The 21,245-nt window shown below is 43.9% G+C and overlaps 2 protein-coding genes across 3 annotated transcripts in view; one reads left to right on the forward strand and one right to left on the reverse strand.

The window, feature by feature from the left end:
* Positions 1-15,950, reverse strand: part of SERAC1 (serine active site containing 1) — a 35,365-nt gene extending 19,415 nt beyond the window's left edge. The window contains exons 1-7 of the mRNA XM_064169294.1: positions 15,905-15,950; positions 12,543-12,634; positions 9,845-9,881; positions 9,452-9,582; positions 8,022-8,111; positions 5,370-5,507; positions 2,780-2,901 (exon numbers count right to left, since the gene is read on the reverse strand). Of these exons, the coding sequence (XP_064025364.1) occupies positions 2,780-2,901; positions 5,370-5,507; positions 8,022-8,111; positions 9,452-9,582; positions 9,845-9,881; positions 12,543-12,633 (609 nt within the window). The 5' untranslated portion in view covers position 12,634; positions 15,905-15,950. The remainder of the gene's footprint in view (positions 1-2,779; positions 2,902-5,369; positions 5,508-8,021; positions 8,112-9,451; positions 9,583-9,844; positions 9,882-12,542; positions 12,635-15,904) is intronic.
* A 79-nt stretch (positions 15,951-16,029) lies between these two features.
* On the forward strand, positions 16,030-20,577 carry GTF2H5 (general transcription factor IIH subunit 5). Of its 2 annotated transcripts, none has more exons than XM_064169293.1 (3): positions 16,030-16,091; positions 16,541-16,656; positions 20,232-20,577. In XM_064169293.1, the coding sequence occupies exons 2-3, from the start codon at positions 16,622-16,624 to the stop codon at positions 20,410-20,412; spliced, it is 216 nt and encodes a 71-aa protein (XP_064025363.1). In that variant the 5' UTR covers positions 16,030-16,091; positions 16,541-16,621; the 3' UTR covers positions 20,413-20,577. The 2 variants fall into 2 exon arrangements, with proteins under 2 accessions (XP_064025363.1, XP_064025362.1); XM_064169292.1 differs by lacking the exon at positions 16,030-16,091 and adding an exon at positions 16,193-16,214.
* Positions 20,578-21,245: the final 668 nt, after the last annotated feature.

The raw sequence follows: 21,245 nt of genomic DNA on the forward strand, positions 1-21,245 counted from the left end.
TTCCAGTTTAATAGTTACACCTGTACTTTGGAAACCAGCAATTCCAAACCCATCAACTGAGTGATGAAAAATAAGCTTTAAGCTTCGTGCTTTACTGGCCTTTTTGTGGTAGGCCCAGAAATGCAAAAGGAAAAAGTGTTCCTGCTGGCACAGAGGGTTTAAAGTTAACCCTTAACTACACAGTAATATTGGTCCTGCTCCATTAAGATAAATGTATAAGCCGCTGGTGAAAAATACAGAAAATATTTCTTTTAATCCTTTACCTTAAAAAATATATAGAGGGATGTTGGTTTAATAATCAAGGGTAGGTTGCAAGAAAACAGAGTCAACAGAGTAATTTTATTTGCCCACAGTCATGGAACGTGCAGGTACTCTAATCCTTCCTACAACCAGTGATGGAGGCATAACTGATCTGCAGAGCAACACTTGTTGCCACAACGATTTGCTTCAACTTCCTAAGCAGGAGGCTGGGAATTCTTAGCTTCAATCACCCTGAGTACAACCTAGTACTTCAGGACTTACAGATCCACTACTACTTAATTTAACAAAGATAAGAAAGCAAAACCTGAGAATATCACTACCAGTGAAGGCTGTTTTTCAGAGTTGTGTTGGTTAAGATGTGCAGGTATACGCTGACACAGACCTTTGGCAGCATTCTGCCCCTGTACTCAGTACTGATGAGGACTCACCTTGAGTTCACCTGTGTTCAGCTATGGGCCACTCACTTCAAGAAAGATACTGAGGTGCTGGAGTGGGTCCAACAACACTGGTGAAGGGACTGGAGGGAAAGTCTTACGAGGAGAGGGTGAGAGAGATGGGGTTGTTTAGTCTGGAGAAGAAAAGACTTGGGATTGTATCACACTCTACAACCACCTGAAGGTAAGTTGTAGTAACATGGGAGTTGGGCTCTTGTCCCAGGCTACTTGTGACAAGATGAGAGGGCATGGCCTGAAGCTGCACCAGGGAAGGTTTAGGCTGGATGTTAGGAAGCACTTCTGCACAGAAAGGGGAACTAGACACTGGAATGGAATGCCCAAAGAGGTGGTGGAGTCGCTGTCTCTGGAGGCGTTTAAGGGAAGATTGGATGTGGCACTTGGTGACATGGTCTAGTCGATGCGGTGGTGTTAGGTCATAGGCTGGACTTGATGATCTCAGAGGTCTACTCCAGCCTTGGTAAGTCTGTGACTGTGTGATTACAAAAGATCTCATAGTTTTGATTCATATGCTGATTTGCTTATTGAAGAAGCTAATATAATGACATGACTTGTGAAATCATCATACATCTACTTACTAATTGACATAAAATTAAAACAAGGTCAGACCTACCCAGTAGGGATTTGTTGGTAGATGGAAGCTGGCAACAGAGACAGAAACAGGCCTATGCCTACAACAGGCCAGGTGTAAAGAAAAGAAGTCTGGTAGATCTCCTGGTAAGTGAAAAGGGTGGGGGGGAGCCACATCTCCACCTCAAAAGCTCTGGAAGCATTTGGGAATTTAAGACATATCACTTGAAGATGTTCTATATATTACCTATTTGCTTATCTGATTAATTCTCAATTACTTTATTAAGGCATAATGCATTTTTAAACAGTTAACATCATACTTTCTGAGTTTTCTGCTGGAATACTACTCAACTAAATCTAACAAGCACTGTGGTAACTCCAGTTAAAGACAATTTAATTAAGAGTATTTACAGTAAAGCTTGTTTCCAAACAGCTTCTATAACTTCTAAATTCACACATAAGTAGATCAAGATGTGAAAAGGAAAATTTTGATGAAAGACAATGAGTACTTCTACATTAGTGAATTAGTGTGTTGGAGGAATTTTTCCAGGCAGTGTATCTGCCTAGCATCTGCACTTGGGATTTACATGGTGCCCTTAAAATGGGTTGCCTACTTATACAACCAAGGCTCAGTCTGTGTGCCAGAACACTCTCTGGAGCACTGCACCAGCAGTGAGGATGAGAACGTCTCAGGAGTGCTCTCAATGCATAGGATTCCATCACTATGAACAACACAGTATAGGATGACTAAAAACCACTGTTTTGCAGTTCTTCTTAGGTAGGTATAGACAAGCAGTGAGTGCCTCAGACTGGTAACTGGCTTAAACTTCACTGCTAGTAAATGTGGAATGTGCTCACATGGTCTGAGAACAGTAAGTGATCACCCCTCCATCCTTCCTTCCACCATGCCACTCACTAGTGCAGATATACCCCAGCAGTATATCATGATATTACAGGTTTCTATTTTGATCTTAATTCTACTATTTCATAAAATCATAGAATCAGTCAGGGTTGGAAGGGACCACAAGGAACATCTAGTTCCAGCTCCCCTGCCATGGGCAGGGACACTCTACCCTAGATCAGGCTGGCCAGAGCCTCATCCAGCCTGGCCTTAAACACCTCCAGGGATCGGGCCTCAACCACCTCCCTGTGCAACCCATTCCAGGCTCTCACCATCCTCATGGTGAAGAACTTTCTCCTCACATGCAGTCTGAACCTACCCATCTCCAGCTTTGCTCCATTCCCTCTAGTCCTGTCACTATCTGATATCCTAAAAAGTCCCTGCCCATCTTTTTTGCAGGCCCTCTTCAGATATTGGAAGGCCACAAAAAGGTCACCTCAGAGCCTCATCTTCTCCAGACTGAACTTGTGAATTACTTTAGAACTTGTGAATTACTGAATTTGTGCATTACTTTAGAAGAACTCCACTTCAGCATGGCTACCAACAACGAACAAGCACACAAAAGTCATCTAGTACCTGCTTCTCATTTACTTACATTCTTGATTTTTGGCAAAGGTGGTGGAGGCAGGAAAAAGCGAAGGTCAACGTCTTTTGATCGAGCCAAACCGATAGCAGTCCTTTGATCACAGGTTTGGGCAACTGTACCATACTGATAATCTGTAGTACAAGAACTTCAGTGTTAGTGTTAAAATTAACCTTAAATATTTAACTTGGTTTTAAGCCCAGTGTCTGATCTATTATGTTAATATACTTTAAAACAGAACCATCTCTCTGCAATCTATACAAATAAGGTCTGATGTTTAATCATGAAGTCCAAAAGACAAATACTGCAGTTGTTAGAACAGCTCTATACTGAACTGAAGACACCTGGGCACCAGTTGTTCATTATAGACTAGTTTGATAAAGGTCCTCAGATACAAGTTGAACACAAGGAATACAAGGATTGCAAACTCAAGCTTAATTCCTTGGACTTAAGCCAAAAGTTGAAGGACATATGCATATTTTTTTCTGCATACAGTATTAAATCCCAAACCTGCCAAGATAAAGACACCTGATTTTAAGTGATACAAATGCTGTGCTTCAATAAAATTGCTCACATCACAAAATCAGATGACCTCATAAAGACAGAACAGCACCAAAATACAGTTTTAAGCAGCCCTTCTCTACTAAACATACAGAACAGGCTTTCAGTCAGCCTACTGAAAGAAAACCAGACTTGAACAGCAACTTACTACAGTAACTTATTGCTCCTTTCCAAAACCTACCTACTTTATAGCTGGGGAAACAGAAAACTACATCCTGAAATAAAATGGCAAACTAAAACACAAGAAATTACAAAGTGGATCAATACTTACTCTACAGAAATAAGTTCCTCTCTTTGTTAGTGTTACACAATTCTACCACAAAACTAACCAAGCATCTAAAATACACTTTTCACAAACAGTTACAAATTGACTATCTTCTTTCTTTGGTATGGATCACTTGAAACAGCAAATTGAAGTCACTGAAGCAGTGCTCTGGATAAGCAGACAGTGTCCTTGCAATGGCAGCTATGGTGAACTATTTGGTCAGTTTTGGTACAATCTAGCTAACAAATGTTTTCAAAACAGCTTTTTGACATACACTGCTTGGAGTTATGAACTAGAATTTTATTTAAGCAATGGGAAACAAGATAAAACCCATGCTGTAAAAAGATCCTCAACTGACTGAATTACCTGAATAACCAGAGTCAAGATTAGAATGCCATCTGGTTTGTATGGACTATTGATGGAAGAGGAAAAAGGATACCCATAAGTAACTCATTTCCCCCTTTACTTGTGGTTTCAAGGATATTCACTGCTACAGAAACAGGTGAATGGTGTCACATCCAGTTGGCATCTGTCACTAGTGGTGTTCCCTAAGGATCAGTGCTGGGCCCAGTCCTGTTCAATATCTTTGCACTTTGGCCACAACAACCCAAAGCAGCACTACAGGCTGGGGACAGAGTGGCTGGAGAGCAGCCAGGAGGAAAGGGACCTGGGGGTACTGATAGATAGTAGGCTAAAGATGAGCCAGCAGTGTGCCCAGGTGGCCAAGAGAGCCAATGGCATCCTGGCCTGCATCAGGAACAGTGTGGCCAGTAGGACAAGGGAGGTTATTCTGCCCCTGTACTCAGCACTGGTCAGGCCACACCTTGAGTGCTGTGTCCAGTTCTGGGCCCCTCAATTCAAGAGAGATGTTGAGCTGCTGGAAGGTGTCCAGAGAAGGGCGACAAAGCTGGTGAGGGGCCTGGAACAGAAACCCTATGAGGAGAAGCTGAGGGAGCTGGGGGTGGTCAGCCTAGAGAAGAGGAGGCTCAGGGGGGACTTCATTGCTGTCTACAACTACCTGAAGGGAGGTTGTAGCCAGGTGGGGGTTGGCCTCTTCTCCCAGGCAACCAGCAACAGAACAAGGGGATACAGTCTCAAGTTGTGCTAGGGGAAGTATAGGCTGGATGTTAGGAGGAAGTTGTTGGCAGAGAGAGTGATTGGCATTGGAATGGGCTGCCCAGGGAGGTGGTGGAGGCACCGTCCCTGGGGGTGTTCAAGCAAAGCCTGGATGAGGCACTTAGTGCCATGGTCTGGTTGACTGGCTGGGGCTGGGTGCTAGGTTGGACTGGATGATCTTGGAGGTCTCTTCCAACCTGGTTGATTCTATGAAATAGTAAGATGGCAAATAGCTTACAAATCATGCTTGAACATGCCTCCAGTTTGTCATTGCTATTATTTCCTAACTAGTTCTTGTAAACTGAACCGTGATCTTAAATCCACCCCACCTACAGAGCCTTATAAAAATCACTGCCAGAACTACTGATCTTTCAGCAGTTCCAACAGCAAAGCTAAGGAACTAACAAATGTGAACTGCTCCTGCACACCACAGCAATGACTGCAGTTCTCTGGTGGGGAAATGGAGAGAAGCCTGCACTTTGTCATCAGGGTACGAGGAAAAAACAATTGCTTGTGATAGAAACAAATCTCTTATATTTTAGACCAAATTTCAGATTATATTTACACTCCTTGCAGCTTCTAGCCTTTTTTTCATGTTGCAACAGCTAACTGAGACTGTCATGCTTCTAGGGTGAATTAGGTTACAGCAGCATACACTACCATGCCAGTGACTGTTGCTTGCCAGGTCTTGTACAGCCCGCAGCCGGACCTCTTTGTCTTCTGACTGACATCTCTTTAAGAGGAGCCATAAGGCACATTCATGATCTTCTCCATCAAATGTACTGAATTGTTCTTTTACTAGGAAACAAATAAAAAGCAAGATATTATTAATGAGCACTTTAACAGCCACATTTCTATTAATTGAAGAAAAAAAAACCTGTTTTGTTTAATATCTTAATATTAGTTGTTAACATTAACCTAGAGTGTCATGTTTAAATATTCAATTAAGAAAGAATGGCATTAGTAAAATGCTGATCCTTAAGATGGTTTTGACTCATTTTAGTGGCATTAAGTTGGTATTTCATATATAGAATCAGAGAATCAACCAGGTTGGAAGAGACCTCCAAGATCATCCAGTCCAACCTAGCACCCAGCCCTAGCCAGTCAACCAGACCATGGCACTAAGTGCCTCAGCCAGGCTTTTCTTGAACACCTCCAGGGATGGTGACTCCACCACCTCCCTGGGCAGCCCATTCCAATGCCAATCACTCTCTCTGCCAACAACTTCCTCCTAACATCCAGCCTAAACCTGCCCTGCCACAACTTGAGACTGTGTCCCCTTGTTCTGTTGCTGGTTGCCTGGCAGAACAGACCAACCCCCACCTGGCTTCAGCCTCCCTTCAGGTAGTTGTAGACAGCAATGAGGTCCCCCCTGAGCCTCCTCTTCTCCAGGCCAAACACCCCCAGCTCCCTCAGCCTCTCCTCATAGGGTTTGTGTTCCAGGCCTCTCACCAGCTTTGTTGCCGTTCTCTGGACACCTTCCAGCACCTCAACATCTCTCTTGAATTGAGGGGCCCAGAACTGGACACAGTACTCAAGGTGTGGCCTGACCAGTGCTGAGTACACGGGCAGAATAACCTCCCTTGTCCTACTGGCCACACTGTTCCTGATGCAGGCCAGGATGCCATTGGCTCTCTTGGCCACCTGGGCACACTGCTGCCTCATCTTCAGCCTACTATCTATCAGTACCCACAGGTCCTTTTCTGCTGGCTGCTTTCCAGCCACTCTGTCCCCAGCCTGTAGTGCTGCTTTGGGTTGTTGTGGCCAAAGTTCAGAACCCTGCACTTGGCCTTGTTCAATCTCTTCCCATTGGCCTCTGCCCACCCATTCAGCCTGTCCAGGTCTCCCTGCAGGGCTCTCCTACCCTCCAACAGATCAACACCTGCTCCTAGCTTGGTGTCATCTGCAAACTTACTGATGCTGGACTCAATCTCCTCGTCCAGATCATCAATAAAGATATTGAACAGGACTGGGCCCAGCACTGATCCTTGGGGAACACCACTAGTGACAGCTGCCAACTGGATGTGGCACCATTCATCACCACTCTCTGGGCTCTGCCATCCATCCAGTTCTTGATCCAGCACAGAGTGAATCTGTCCAAACCATGAGCTGCCAGGTTATATATATATGTTGCACATACACATTCTAGCTGCCACTTCCCAACCAGAAATGCTGCAAGAGCTGAATATAATTAGCAACCCTTAAGGCTCTGATCTTGAACAATTAATTACATAGCAGCACAGTAGAGGCACATACTGTTATAACTACTTAACACATAGTTAAAAGACACCAGGTAATATGCCTCAAGAGCAGTTTCTCACATGAATGAAAACTCTTACTTTACTCTGAAATGCAGTGACATGCTGCTGCAAAAAGGCTGTGCTGCTTTAGGCTAATACTGGCAGTTCTGACAAAAGTATAACAATCTTTCCTAAAATTAATTTTTCAGAGTACTTTGTCCCATCCACACTTTTTAGACACAAAACCTGTATCAAATATTAACCTGGTATCTTAATCTTCAAATCTCTTCTGAAAGAGGAAAAATAACCAACAAATCTCAAATCCATTTTTAACCATCACTTTAAGAAAAGAAACTGTTTTAATACATCTAAAAGATGCTAGCATTTTACATTAATACATGAAAATACAGTAACATTACTGCTGTTTGTGATGGTTTGGGTGTTCCCTGCACCCCCACACTTTGGAAATCACTCAGACTAGACTCAGTTGGCTCTGGGAATTGAATGAAGCTTATTATTTACAGCTTAGCACAATATACAAGCAGATAGTTACAGTATATACAGTTATAGACAGAAATAGACAAGGGAAAAGGTAATACAGAAACACAACAGCCCTCCCAGAAACCTGAGTCCCCATGAGGGGCTCCCAACCACCCCTTCACCTTCCCCCTACCCCTCTCAACCCTACCCCAGTCCCAAGGAAAAATGGAGGTTCAGCCAGGGGGTTAGGAAGCAAAGTGGATGAGTCAAAGAAGTGGAAGGTGTGGTTAGAGAGAGATGCAGCTCAGAGCTCCCCAGCAGCAGAAGTTGTGTCTTATCTATGTTTTGATTCTTATTCTTATACATCTCAGCAAGCCAATAAGTGAGGTAGACATCAGCCTTATTTTCCTTCCACAGCCTGTAATCTAATTCTTCTCACCAAAACATTCTAGCTAGCTTCAAACAAGCACACTGCTGCAAAAGCAAAAGAACATTTTAAGTCTGCAACAAAAACCATTTTACTTTCTAAAAGGCTTATGTTTTACTATCAAAAGATAACACTAACAGAGAAATCCACACTTTCAGTACTTACCATTAAAAGGCCTGCGGAAAAATTTAGCTTCTGTTTCTAGGATTTTCCTCACAGCTTTATGGATTTCTTTTCTGGCTTGGTATGTGATCCCTAGGAGAGATTTTAGATTATGAATAAACTGAAAGAGAGATCTATTCCATTATTTTTCATATACAGATACACAAAGACAAATGTAAGGTTTTACAGCTGAGAAAACATAATTCAGGAGTGTAGCACAGGCTGATATCTACCTGGTTGGGAAGCAGCTCAGTGAAAAGGGCCCTTGGGGTCCTGCTGGACATCAAACTCAATATGAGCAAACAGCATGCTGCTGCAGCAAAGAAAACCAACTACCTGAAGGGACATTGTAGCCAGGTGGGGGGTGGCCTCTTCTCCCAGGCAACCACCAATAGAACAAGGGCACACAGTCTCAGGTTGTGCCAGGGTAGGTGTAGGCTGGATGTTAGGAGGAAGTTGTTGACAGAGAGAGTGATTGGCATTGGAATGGGCTGCCCAGGGAGGTGGTGGAGGCACTGTCCCTTGAGATCTTCAAGAAAAGACTGGATGAGGCACTCAGTGCCATGGTCTGGTTGACTGGCTAGGGCTGGGGGATAGGTTGGACTGGATGATCTTGGAGGTCTCTTCCAACCTGATTGATTCTATGATTCTATGATGGGCTCCACCACCAACAGAGATAAAGCAGTGATTACCTCACTCTACTCTGAGCTTGTCAGGTGACATTTGGAATAGTGTGTTGAGTTTTCATCCCCACTGTACAAAAAAGATGTTGACAAACAAGAGAGGGTCCAGAGAAGGGCCACAAAGATGATTAAAGCGCAAGGAAGCCTGCCATATGAAGGCAGGCTGGAAGACCTGAGTTTGTTCAGCTTTGAGAAATGAAGGCTTATGAAGGCCTTATAATCATGCCCCAGTATTTAAAGGGTGGCTACAAATAAGATGGAGACTTGCTTTTTAGAGGCATTTACCCCAAAAAAAAACAGGGCCAACAGTTCCACATCAGCCCTGGGGCAAACTCAATGGTCACAAGAAGGAAACTGGAATAACCTCACTGGAGAAGTGGTTAATTACCCAGCACTGGACACTAGTAAGATTCAGCTGCACAGAGTCTTTGGCCCTCTTGTCTAGGCTGTGCTTTTGCCAGGAAAAGTTGGAACAGATGATGATTGAGATCCCTTCCAACCTTGTGTTCTGTGATATATATACACATACATATTTGTGTTTAGATATATAATTACCTCCTATATAGATAACTGTATGTGTGTGTGTACACATAGAACTATCTTAAAAAAGCAGGCACTAGTTTAAACTAGTTTAAATAAAATCAGCAACACTGTGAAGACTATTAACAGATCTCAGGAAGAGTGACTTCCAGAAACATTCAATCCTTTAGAAATGATATTATTTAGAATCCAAACAATTCTGCATCTTACCTTGACTTGTATTCAGAGAAGCTGTATGTACATACACATAGGATTTAAGTTTTTCTTGATGTATAGCTTGAGTGTCAATTTGCAGTAACTTCTTTAAGGACAGGACTTCATATGTAATGAATACAAAACCTCTTTAAATAAAAGAAAACTGCACATGAATCATATTTTTCTTTAATTATGGCAAAATGTGTTAAGAATAATTTTGGTATCAATGACCATTATTGTGCCAAGCATATAATTGAAATTATTTTACAAGTATACAACCCTTAGAGATTATTTTAACAAAGTAAAGACCCTAAAATATTTTAAATAAGTAATAATTATGCTTCAATCATGTCTAAAGGTCACCTAATATTGTCACATTCTTTGAAAGACACATGAGTGACAACTTACCCTAGTATAATTGATCCAGTTATCTTGGCAATTTTTCCTTGAGAAAAATAAACAATCACATTAAACAAAGCTAAGTGCATCACAGCTACATAAATCTAGTTAACATTTGATTACAAGACAGTAATTTTTCTTTTCACTGCTTCCCAGCTTTCAGAAAATCATCATCTAAATGTACAGAGAAAACACCACTTGATTAGAATTTGCTGCTCTCCTATGCAAGATGATAAGATGTATTTTCTGCCAGTGCTATTTACTTTGAGTATTGCTACCTATCAATACCATACATTGCTCAGCTGCAGGAATCAACAGTGAGTTTTCTCTGCTTGTATCACTAGCACTCATTTGAAAATGCAGGTTATTTTAAGGAGTTAACCATTTCTTACATGGCTTGGTTATTTCTTCAATGCATACTGGTTAGACCACACCTTGAGTGCTGTGTTCAGTTCTGGGCCCCCCAGTTTAGGAGGGACATTGAGATGCTTGAGCGTGTCCAGAGAAGGGCGACGAGGCTGGGGAGAGGCCTTGAGCACAGCCCTACGAGGAGAGGCTGAGGGAACTGGGATTGGTTAGCCTGGAGAAGAGGAGGCTCAGGGGTGACCTTATTGCTGTCTACAACTACCTGAGGGGAGGTTGTGGCCAGGAGGAGGTTGCTCTCTTCTCTCAGGTGGCCAGCACCAGAACAAGAGGACACAGCCTCAAGCTGGAAATTTAGGCTTGAGGTGAGGAGAAAGTTCTTCACTGAGAGAGTCATTGGGCACTGGAATGGGCTGCCTGGGGAGGTGGTGGAGTCGCCGTCCCTGGAGCTGTTCAAGGCAGGACTGGACATGGCACTTGGTGCCATGGTCTAGCCTTGAGCTCTGTGGTAAAGGGTTGGACTTGATGATCTGTGAGCTCTCTTCCAACCTTGGTGATACTGTGATACTGTGAATATGTGTGTTCTTTCAAAAAAGTCCTGCAGAAGACCACTAAGAAAAAAAAAGAATTAAAATCATTTCACTGAAACTAATTCCTAAAGCAAATAGCTGAGTAAACACACACCACTTGCAATGATTTCCTTTTGAGTCTAAGGATTCCTGTCAGATTGGAGAGTTTGGGGTTTTTTTCTGGACAAAGAAGAGCTGATCATGTGCATGGAAGGATCTCAACACAGAAAAAAAGTCTATTAATAATTACCAATGACATAAATCCAATGGAACACATCCAACCTACCACAAATAACTTACTTTTCTCACCATGAATTGGGAGATTTGTCCCACAACCATTGTCAGCAGGTTCTGTCTTTGAAAGACTGTAAGAATTTTTGCTTATCTAGGTAGAACAGCACCAGGCACCAGTACAGACTAGGGGTTGTTCTGCTGGAAAGCAGCTCCACAGAGAAAGACCTTGGAGTCCTGGAGAACAGGAAGTTGTCCATGGGACAGCAATGTGCACTTGTAGACAACAGAGCCAATGGCATTCAGGGGGGCATTAAGAAGAGGGTGTTCAGCAGGTCTAGAGAGGTTCTCCTTCTCCTCTACTCTGCCCTGGTGAGATCACACCTGGAATACTATGTCTAGTTTTGGGCTTCCCAGTTCAAGAGAGATATAAATCTGGTGGAGAGTCCAATGGAGGGCTAAAAGGATAACTGTGGGCCTGTAACATCTCTCCTATGAAGAGAGACAGAAAGATCTGGGTCTGTTTACTCTTGAGAAAAGAAGGCTGAGAGGAGAACTTAGCATCTATAAGTATTTAAAGGGTGGGTGTCAAGATGAAGGTGTCAGTCTCTTTTAGGTAGTGCCCAGTGATAGGATAAGCTGCAATACAGGAGTTTCCACCACAACACCTTCTTTACAGTGAACAGAACACTGAAACCTGCTGCCCTGAGAGGTTGTGGAATTTCCTTCTCTGGAGGCTTTCAAAACCTGCCTGGATGCATCCCTGTGTGGCCTGCCATAGGTGATCCTGCTCTAGCAGGGAAGATTGGACTTGATAATCTCTGGAGGTCCCTTCCAACCCCCAACAATCCATGAATCTGTAAAGAGGCAGTTACATGTTGAAGAAATAACTGGCAGACAAGGTTGTGAAGGCAAAAAAGGGCAATGCTTCCTGCAGAGCAGAAACAAAAATATTCTATGAAAGCTCAAAAATGAGCTTTTTAATTCTCAGAATTGTCACTCTGTTACACAGAGGGCATCAAAGAAAGCAGACACTAAGCAGGGAAGACTGTAGAACTAATACCAGTAAAAATAAGGAGGAAGAAATAACAGAAAAAACTTTATTCAAACTTTATGGATGTTATTGTTTCATGGCTCTAGGGGGTTAAAAAAATAAACAGTTACAAAATTGAGTTTAAAATATTTCAGTGATATTGACTATGGACATTTATCTCTGTTCTAATCCTGGATAATTCGCCATCCCTGGGGCATTTCAAGGCAAGGTTGGACATGGCACTTGGTGCCATGGTCTAGCCTTGAGCTCTGTGGTAAAGGGTTGGACTTGATGATCTGTGAGGTCTCTTCCAACCCTGATGATACTGTGATACTGTGATAATCTTCTGATGTCACTTGACACATCACTATGCAAAGCAAGGTCAGAAGCAGACAGCCACCTCAGCCAAAATATTTTGATCACAAAGTATTCAAAGATTTAGATCTCTTGCATCATTTAATTATGCACAGCATTATACCAAGAGAGAGAGTACCTATAGAATTGTACTTACTGATATCACTCCATGGTAGATGTGCTTTTGTAGCTGGACCAGAAGTTCCTATTTGTCTATAGCAAAATATACAGTAGGCAGCCACCGACATCCTGTATATTCAAAAAACAAAAGAAGAAAAGCAATGATTGATTTCAGATTTCAAACCTGCACTAGTTTTCCTTCTTGTCTTTTCACAGCAAAGGTCATGATAGAAAAGTTTATTGTGATCTCTGCTGTACATTATGACACGTATTCATGCCCACATAAAACGCTCTAATGAAAAATCTATTGGCCTGGGTTAACAAGACCTCCTCCCCACACAGATATAAGAAGGAAAGTAACACAAAAAACCTCTGGGTTGAGATAAAGAGTTTACTGGAAATCATACACTGTACAACCACCTTAGCCTGTCTGCAGAAAAATCACAGTTGCTGCTGCTTCTGCTCTCTGAAGACAGCAATAAAACAGTTGTCGTCCCCTCTAAGCACACAGAAGCCAGCACAGGGGAGAAGACCAACACTCCAAACCCAGAAAGCAGAAGCAGCAACCTGAACAGGAAGCCTCACATGTTACAATCTGTTGAGGTGCTGGAAGGTGTCCAGAGAAGGGCAACAAAGCTGGTGAGGGGCCTGGAACACAAACCCTATGAGGAGAGGCTGAGGGAGCTGGGGGTGTGCAGCCTGGAGAAGAGGAGGCTCAGGGGGGACCTCATTGCTGTCTACAACTACCTGAAGGGAGGCTGTAGCCAGGTGAGGGTTGGCCTCTTCTCCCAGACAACCAGCAGCAGAACAAGGGGACACAGTCTCAAGTTGTGACAGGGAAAGTCTAGGCTGGATGTTAGGAGGAAGTTGTTGGCAGAGAGAGTGATTGGCATTGGAATGGGCTGCCCAGGGAGGTGGTGGAGTCACCGTCCCTGGAGGTGTTCAAGCAAAGCCTGGATGAGGCACTTAGTGCCATGGTCTGGTTGACTGGCTAGGGTGGGTGCTAGGTTGGACTGGATGATGTTGGAGGTCTCTTCCAACCTGGTTGATTCTATGATTCTGTGAACCTCAAGCCCCATGATACTTTTGTGAGAAATATATTTTTGATGCCATCAATTCGTGGCAAGAGGCCACAGACAGGGGGGAGGGGGGATTTTGAATGGAGCTGCACACCTCCTTGCACCACCAGCACAAAAGTATGCACTTAGCTTAAGATAACAGAGCAATAAATGAATACAAACTAGAAAGGCTGATGAGGGAGGAAAACAGGTGGGAGAGACAGCCTTTGCCCATGAGTAAACAGAGGAAGAGCCATACAAAGGACACTGCTGGCTTCAAGTTCATGAAAAGGTCACTTGAGGAAGACCTCTTACTTCATCACTGAAGATCGCCAGAGGGACCACCAGATAAAAAGAGACATGTGCAGAAGAGATACCTCCCATTCTTGGAATTGATAAGAAAAATCCAACCTTTTCTTAGAATTAGTAATGAATATGTATTAGAAAAGCATATAAAAAGAGAAGACTGAAAACAAAAGGTGTGCGTTAGGGTAGAGCAGAGCCTCCCTGCTCACCCAGGCCTGTGCACTGCTTGATTCCTGTAACTCTATTAAAAGCCTTATTTTGCATGAACCTAATTTCATGCCTTTTATTTATGACACTTTGCTCCAGCCAGGGCTTTCATTTCAGAACCATCACGATGGCAGCATGGTACTGAATATTCACATCAGCTGATTCAACTCAAACCATGACACCTATAAACTCCCATATTTAACAAGCTGTATTTCAATTACAAGAAAAGTCTGAAGCACTTTTTTCAGCTAATTACATGTTATAGTTGATTTGAGTGAGTATATATCTCCAATTAATTTCTTTGCTTGTATTATGTCTCCTTCCCTGATTAGTCCCTCTTGCTTAAATACAAGATATAGTCATACGTCCATCAAAACATGACTCAATTGGACAGGGTAACCAACTGCTGTTAAAGTTCATCATTCAATGTGCTAACAAGTAAGCCTTTTATTTTGACTAACAAAGCTCCACGAACTACTACTACTACTTCTTTCATTTTTCTCACTTTAAAAAGCAGATCAGAGTAGTACTTCCAAGAATGTGGAAACTCTATGGATAATAAAAACAAGTATTGGTTCTAAAATGCTCTGACTCCATGTGCTTGTGGAGCTCACAGAGCATACCTACAGGTAAAACAGAAGAGGGTGTGTCTTGTTCTAGAAAAATCCTTGCCCATGTAAAAGAATGAAAACCTAAATGCAGCCATGAAGAGGAAAAACCTTTTCTGAAATGAAGCCTTGACACATTACAGACCTAAGCAATTCAAGTCTATGAAGGCACAGTACACTGTAGCCTGGAAGAGGCTCAGGGGAGACCTTATTGCTGTCTACAACTACCTGAGGGGAGGTTGTGGCCAGGAGGAGGTTGCTCTCTTCTCTCAGGTGGCCAGCACCAGAACGAGAGGACACAGCCTCAAGCTACATCAGGGGAAATTTAGGCTTGAGGTGAGGAGAAAGTTCTTCACTGAGAGAGTCATTGGACACTGGAATGGGCTGCCCGGGGAGGTGGTGGAGTCGCCGTCCCTGGAGCTGTTCAAGGCAGGATTGGACGTGGCACTTGGTGCCATGGTCTAGCCTTGAGCTCTGTGGTAAAGGGTTGGATTTGATGATCTGGAGGTGTTAAAGAAAAGACTGGATGAGGCACTTAGTGCCATGGTCTGGTTGACTGGCTAGGGCTGGGTGCTAGTTTGGACTGGATGATCTTGGAGGTCTCTTCCAACCTGGTTGATTCTATGATTCTACTGTCAAAGTACACTTTATGGGGCCAGCGTTTCTGCTATCACCCCGACATGGGACACGCTGCCTCCACAGCGTGCACCTAGGGCTACTGTCAAAGTACCCCTTCAGACCATGCAGTATCTAGGCAAGAAGTGAAGTGGGGAGAACTCTTCCTTTCCAAACGGGAACGACACATTCGCAACCTCAAGGGTGCTCACAGGGCGCAGGTGACGCCTAAGGCAGCACTGTTCTTTCTCCACATGTTTAACAAGTGCCGATCTTCCCGGGACAGCACCGAGCCCGGGCGGGGCCGCACCGCTGGGCAGAGCAAGGCCGCGGAGCCGGGGAGCAGCGCAGGCGCGCTCCCGCTGCTGGCTCCCGGAACCAGAAAGCACCTTGAGGCCGAGGTCGTTAAAATAATACACATGAAAGCAGGAAAACATTCCGCGAACCCGCTGAGGTAAACAAGCACCCGGCTTCAGCAGCCGCCGGCAGCGGCGCAGAGACCTCCCGCGTCCTGCCCCAGAGCCCGACCCCCACCGGCCGCGCCACGCCCCCGCCCGCCGTTACCGCGCCCCCCCCCGCCGTTACCGCCCCCCCGCCGCCGCTACCTGCTGCCTCTCCTCCCCGCACCCGCCGCCGGCGCCCCTGCGCCGCCGTGACGCCAGCACGCTGCGGGCGGCCTGGCCAATCAGAAGGCGCGGCCGGGAGAGGGGGCAGGGGAAAGGGCGGGTTGCGCACGCGTGCGGCTCAGCGCTGTCTCCGTCGCCTGGGAAGTGTTCGGTGGCAGCGGCGCGGGTAAGGGGTGCGTGGGATCGCAGCCTCTGGGAGCGGCCGGACCTGGCAGCTGCGAGCCGCCCTGGTCGTTCTCCGGCCCCAGGCTACGCGGAGGCGCGCAGGGACTTGTTTCTGTCGGCCCAGGTTGTCTTTTGCATGCTGAGGCTCGCCTCCGGCGGCAAGAAGGGCTGGTAGTAGGTCCCAGCCGCCCCTGGAAGAGCTCTCCGGGGTTGGGAGCGGGGGTTCGGGCAGAGCTGCCTGGGTCGCTTTCAGGAGTGCGGGGAGAGGATTTTCGCAGCTCAGTGCGACACTGGAGTAGGCTATCTTACCCCGGCCTGGACCTGTGCGTCTCTCCTTGAGCCCCTGGGCGCTCAGCCTGTTAATATGGAGACAGCACTTTTGGTCCGGGGAGGTGAGCTGTCTGGGAGGATCACCGAGTTCAACTAAGGCCTTATTTCTTCTTGTTTCAGATTTCCTCTGCTTACGTGTGTCACCCAGCGCAAGCGTTCTTGTCACGTCTTCCTTTCAGCGTTCGTAAGAGAACTGAGAAAATGGTGAATGTTCTGAAAGGTGTCTTGATTGAATGGTTAGTAACAGCACTTAGTGTCTTTCGTTGTTTCAAAGTCTTATTTCTTTAGAGCTGTAAATATGCAGAGTAACTTAAGAGTCTGTTAAATGTTGTAAGGAGGGGTGATGCTGAACAAGCAGATAACAGTGTGTGGCCTTGGAAGGAAGGAGAGAGGCAGTTGTAGATAATCCTATATCCAGTCTCCTTATTTTCTTTTCAACACAATGTTTTCCACTTATGCTTAACCATTATAGGCTCACTCTTATTCCCTGTATTGCTTACAAACAATGGTTTTTTTATTATTCATGAGCAATATTTTTTTTTCACCAATTCTAAAGCATGATGAAACAATCTTTCATCCTTTCTTTCCTGTCTTTTTTCATCAGCTTCAGGCCAAATTCCATTCAAGGCTAAAAGGAGTATGCTTGTAGTTTGTAAAAGTAAGCTTTTGATGTACGTGCAGTTAAGTAGTTAATTCATAGAATCATAGAATCAACCAGGTTGGAAGAGACCTCCAAGATCATCCAATCCAACCTATCCCCCAGCCCTAGCCAGTCAACTAGACCAGGCTTAACACCTGCAGCTCCCTCAGCCTCTCCTCATAGGGTTTGTGTTCCAGGCCCCTCACCAGCTTTGTTGCCCTTCTCTGGACACCTTCCAGCACCTCAACATCTCTCTTGAATTGAGGGGCCCAGAACTGGACACAGCACTCAAGGTGTGGCCTGACCAGTGCTGACTACAGGGGAAGAATAACCTCCCTTGTCCTACTGGCCACACTGTTCCTGATGCAGGCCAGGATGCCATTGGCTCTCTTGGCCACCTGGGCACACTGCTGCCTCATCTTCAGCCTACTATCTATCAGCACCCCAATTGTTTCTCCAAAGGGGGAGGAAGCATTGGTCATGAAGCATAGCATTACATGAGATAGAAGACTTTTTTCTATACACTTAAATTGTAAATATATGAGCAGATCATAACTGCACAAGAGAAGAATAGCATTGATCCTCTCATGATTTACCTACGTGGTGTCTGTTGCTGTGAGCTTCCAGCAGCTAACTTCTGAGCTGACTGGACATTAGCCACATAAAGTCTGGTTATGTAATGCCTATATGTGAGTAGTTGAGCACCTAAATTCTGCTGTAACAAAAAGCCTGTCTTCTCAAATTTAGCTCCGTGCTAGTGCCTTGACAAAGCTTCTGAAGCACAACAAACTGCCTGCACCTGATGGGGAGCAAAGTCCTTTGCTGTCAAGTCAAGAAGTTCTAAAATCTTAATCAGTTAGCAAAATATTTTATTTTGATTTTCTTCACATAGAATCATAGAATCAACCAGGTTGGAAGAGACCTCCAAGATCATCCAGTCCAACCTATCCCCCAGCCCTATCCAGTCAACCAGACCATGGCACTAAGTGCCTCATCCAGGCTTTTCTTGAACACCTCCAGGGATGGTGCCTCCACCACCTCCCTGGGCAGCCCATTCCAATGCCAATCACTCTCTCTGTGAAGAACTTCCTCCTAACATCCAGCCTATACTTTCCCCGACACAACTTGAGACTGTGTCCCCTTGTTCTGTTGCTGCTTGCCTGGGAGAAGAGACCAACCCCACCTGGCTACAATGTCCCTTCAGGTAGTTACCCCTTATGTGCAATTTACACATGTATTTTACAAGTGCTTTTTCATTCAGATCCATGGTCGTGTTCTACTCAGTGTGGAACTAAATCTCCCTGGATGGGAAAGGAACTTTCTATCTGATAGCAAATCTACAGTGTTTGTTATGCCATGAGGTGTTTTCAGTAGCTTCCTGAGGAAACATGTTTCCACCCCCATATTATTCTAATAAATAGCTAAACTATTTTCAAGACTTCATACAAAGGATTATAATTGTCATATACTATAATGAGATAGTATTTCTGCTGTGACGTGGCCAGGAGGAGGTTGCTCTCTTCTCTCAGGTGGCCAGCACCAGAACAAGAGGACACAGCCTCAGGCTGTGTCAGGGGAAATTTAGGCTGGAGGTGAGGAGAAAGTTCTTCACTGAGAGAGTCATTGGACACTGGAATGGGCTGCCCGGGGAGGTGGTGGAGTCGCCTTCCCTGGGGCTGTTCAAGGCAAGGTTGGACGTGGCACTTGGTGCCATGGTCTAGCCTTGAGCTCTGTGGTAAAGGGTTGGACTTGATGATCTGTGAGGTCTCTTCCAACCCTGATGATACTGTGATAAACCTTTGGCAGTAATTACAGTTCTGTATGTTGACTGTGTGAAATTTGGTTACTGTCTAACATCTCACAGGCTGGTCATACCAGCTGGGACAAATGCTCATGCCATCTAGTACTACTAGTGTGAGTCATTAAACTGCAGCTGAATGAAACAAGTGAAAAATAAACTTCCTTGCACCCATCCAAAAGGGGGTGTGGAAGAATGCTAGGAACCACATACTGGTGGTATATAGTTCTTCTCAACTCTTTTTTGTTTCTCTTCTTACATGCCAGAGCACATAAATAATGGCTCTTCTAAAGAAAAGGTATTTCAGACTATCCCATTCTCCATTCCTGATAACTCTTGTACATTGAGAACTCCCCTAGTCATGCTTCTGCAGCTTTGAGGCTAAGGCTAAAGGTTGGGGTTCTTTGAGTTTACTGGGTAGCAGGCAGGGGAAAGATTTAGTCTCATGGTATGTTGTTTTAGGTGAGGGAGAATTTGTCTTCATAGTGCATTAAAAGGAGAGATGAACTAAGGAGTTCCTTCAAGAGTAACTCTATTACTAAGAATTCTTTTAAAGAAGTACTATGTTGCCAAAACAGGTATGTTTGTAATTTTGAAAGTGTCCTGTGCTACCCAATTCTGGTTTCCTGTGTTTCTTGCACATTTTCACCAGTTGTTGAGTCAAACACTAAGCTGTATCACAGAACATTTTTCCTCTCTTCAAAAAATATAGGAGCACTACTGTCTGAATTCTTCAAAATTTCACTGGATCAAATTGTTTATAATTTGAAGTCACTTTATTTAGCTGCTTCATATAGTGGAGTTGGATTAGCTACATGTAATCTCTATACTTCTTAAATGCTTACATTTTACTTAGAAGGTGACATCAGGAAAGGGTTGTAATGTGATGCATGTGTGGTTCATGGGTGACCACTTTTCCTCTGTGCTGTGCTACTTCAAGTGAGATGAATCTTCTCCCTGATTTTGCTTAGCCTTAAACCAAAATGTGCTTTAAGAGAACATGTTTCTATGGTGCTACTGAGGATGATGGGAATGTAAGTTCAAACTTGCCTTACTAAGAATTAGGGTTTGTGGGATTTTTTTAAAGCTACTTAGCAGCATAGGAGCAATTCTGATAAGCAGCTAGTTCTTATTAGACTTAGTTATCAGTTTATTTTTATCTCTAACCCAAGAAATTGTTATTGTGAAAGAAATAACTTCTTGAAAAGCTTCATAAAGTTTAATTTCAAGACTTGCTCACTTACTAAAAATAATATTGATTTCCTAAAGAACTTTGGGAATGTCTTAAAGAGTTCTTGTGTTGTGATTTGGTTGTTTTTTTAACTGCATCTTATTACAATGAGGCAAGTTCTGATGTTTGTTTATTTCTACAGTGACCCAGCAATGAAGCAATTTCTGCTGTACTTGGATGAATCAAATGCACTGGGAAAGAAGTTCATCATACAAGATCTGGATGAAACTCATGTCTTTGTATTAGCTGAGTTGGTTAACTTCCTTCAGGAGAGAGTGGGCGAGTTAATGGACCAGAACTCTTTTCCTATTACTCAGAAGTAGGAAGACCAGAGAAGTGATGTTACTGGGAATTTCAGTAGCTTGAGGAGTTACTATATTAATAGATACACTGTGGTTAGTATGTTCTACAGGGAAGTGACTACCCTAGAAAATGGATGCATTTCATAAACAAAACACTCTTGAATTGCATTTTGTTTCTCATTTTGCTTCTCATTTTGCAAAATGATGGTATCTTTATTAAAATCTCTAAAAGGATGCAGTTGAAGAATGCCTGATCTCTCTTTTTCCTTTGGGATTTTTGTCTTGCAGGATGGTATGACCCAAAAATTTAAGTAGTGTTTCTGTACTGGAATGCTATATGAACATCTGGCATTTTACATTCCTGTGGAATTGATTAGATCTGGTTATACTGTGACTGACAGAATGTCTGTTGTCATATGATTTGTGGTTGATGTGTCTTGGTTCTAAATTTCCCAGAGACTCAAATATAGTTGATAGAACTAATAACAATTTATAGGATGCTCTTCCCCCTTCTTTTCCCAAAGAAAAGGAATGAGATGTAGAGAGAGGAAAGGTAAAGCACACCCAAATAAATAATCACACTCCAATTTGGAAGTTAAAAGAAGAAAAGTTTAACAATATGTGATGGTTTGGGTGTTCCCCACCCCCCACACCTTAGAAATCACCCAGACTAGTCTCACCTGGCTCTGGGAATATAAATGAAGCTCTTTATTTACAGCTAGCACAATATACAGGCAGATATTTACAGTATATACAGTTATAGACAGAAATAGACAAGGGAAAAGGTAATACAGCAACACAGCTCCCCTCCCAGAAACCTGAGTCTCCAGGAGGGGCTCTCAACCACCCCTACA

Source organism: Pogoniulus pusillus, chromosome 31 (assembly GCF_015220805.1).
Source record: "Pogoniulus pusillus isolate bPogPus1 chromosome 31, bPogPus1.pri, whole genome shotgun sequence".
Lineage (NCBI taxonomy): Eukaryota > Metazoa > Chordata > Aves > Piciformes > Lybiidae > Pogoniulus > Pogoniulus pusillus.

Excerpts from the sequence above, each read along its gene's own strand:
- GTF2H5 (XM_064169293.1), top strand. The coding sequence starts at position 16,622 with ATGGTGAATGTTCTGAAAGGTGTCTTGATTGAATG. Across the intron at positions 16,657-20,231 it reads AAAGGTGTCTTGATTGAATG|TGACCCAGCAATGAAGCAAT; the intron begins GTTAGTAACAGC and ends TTATTTCTACAG.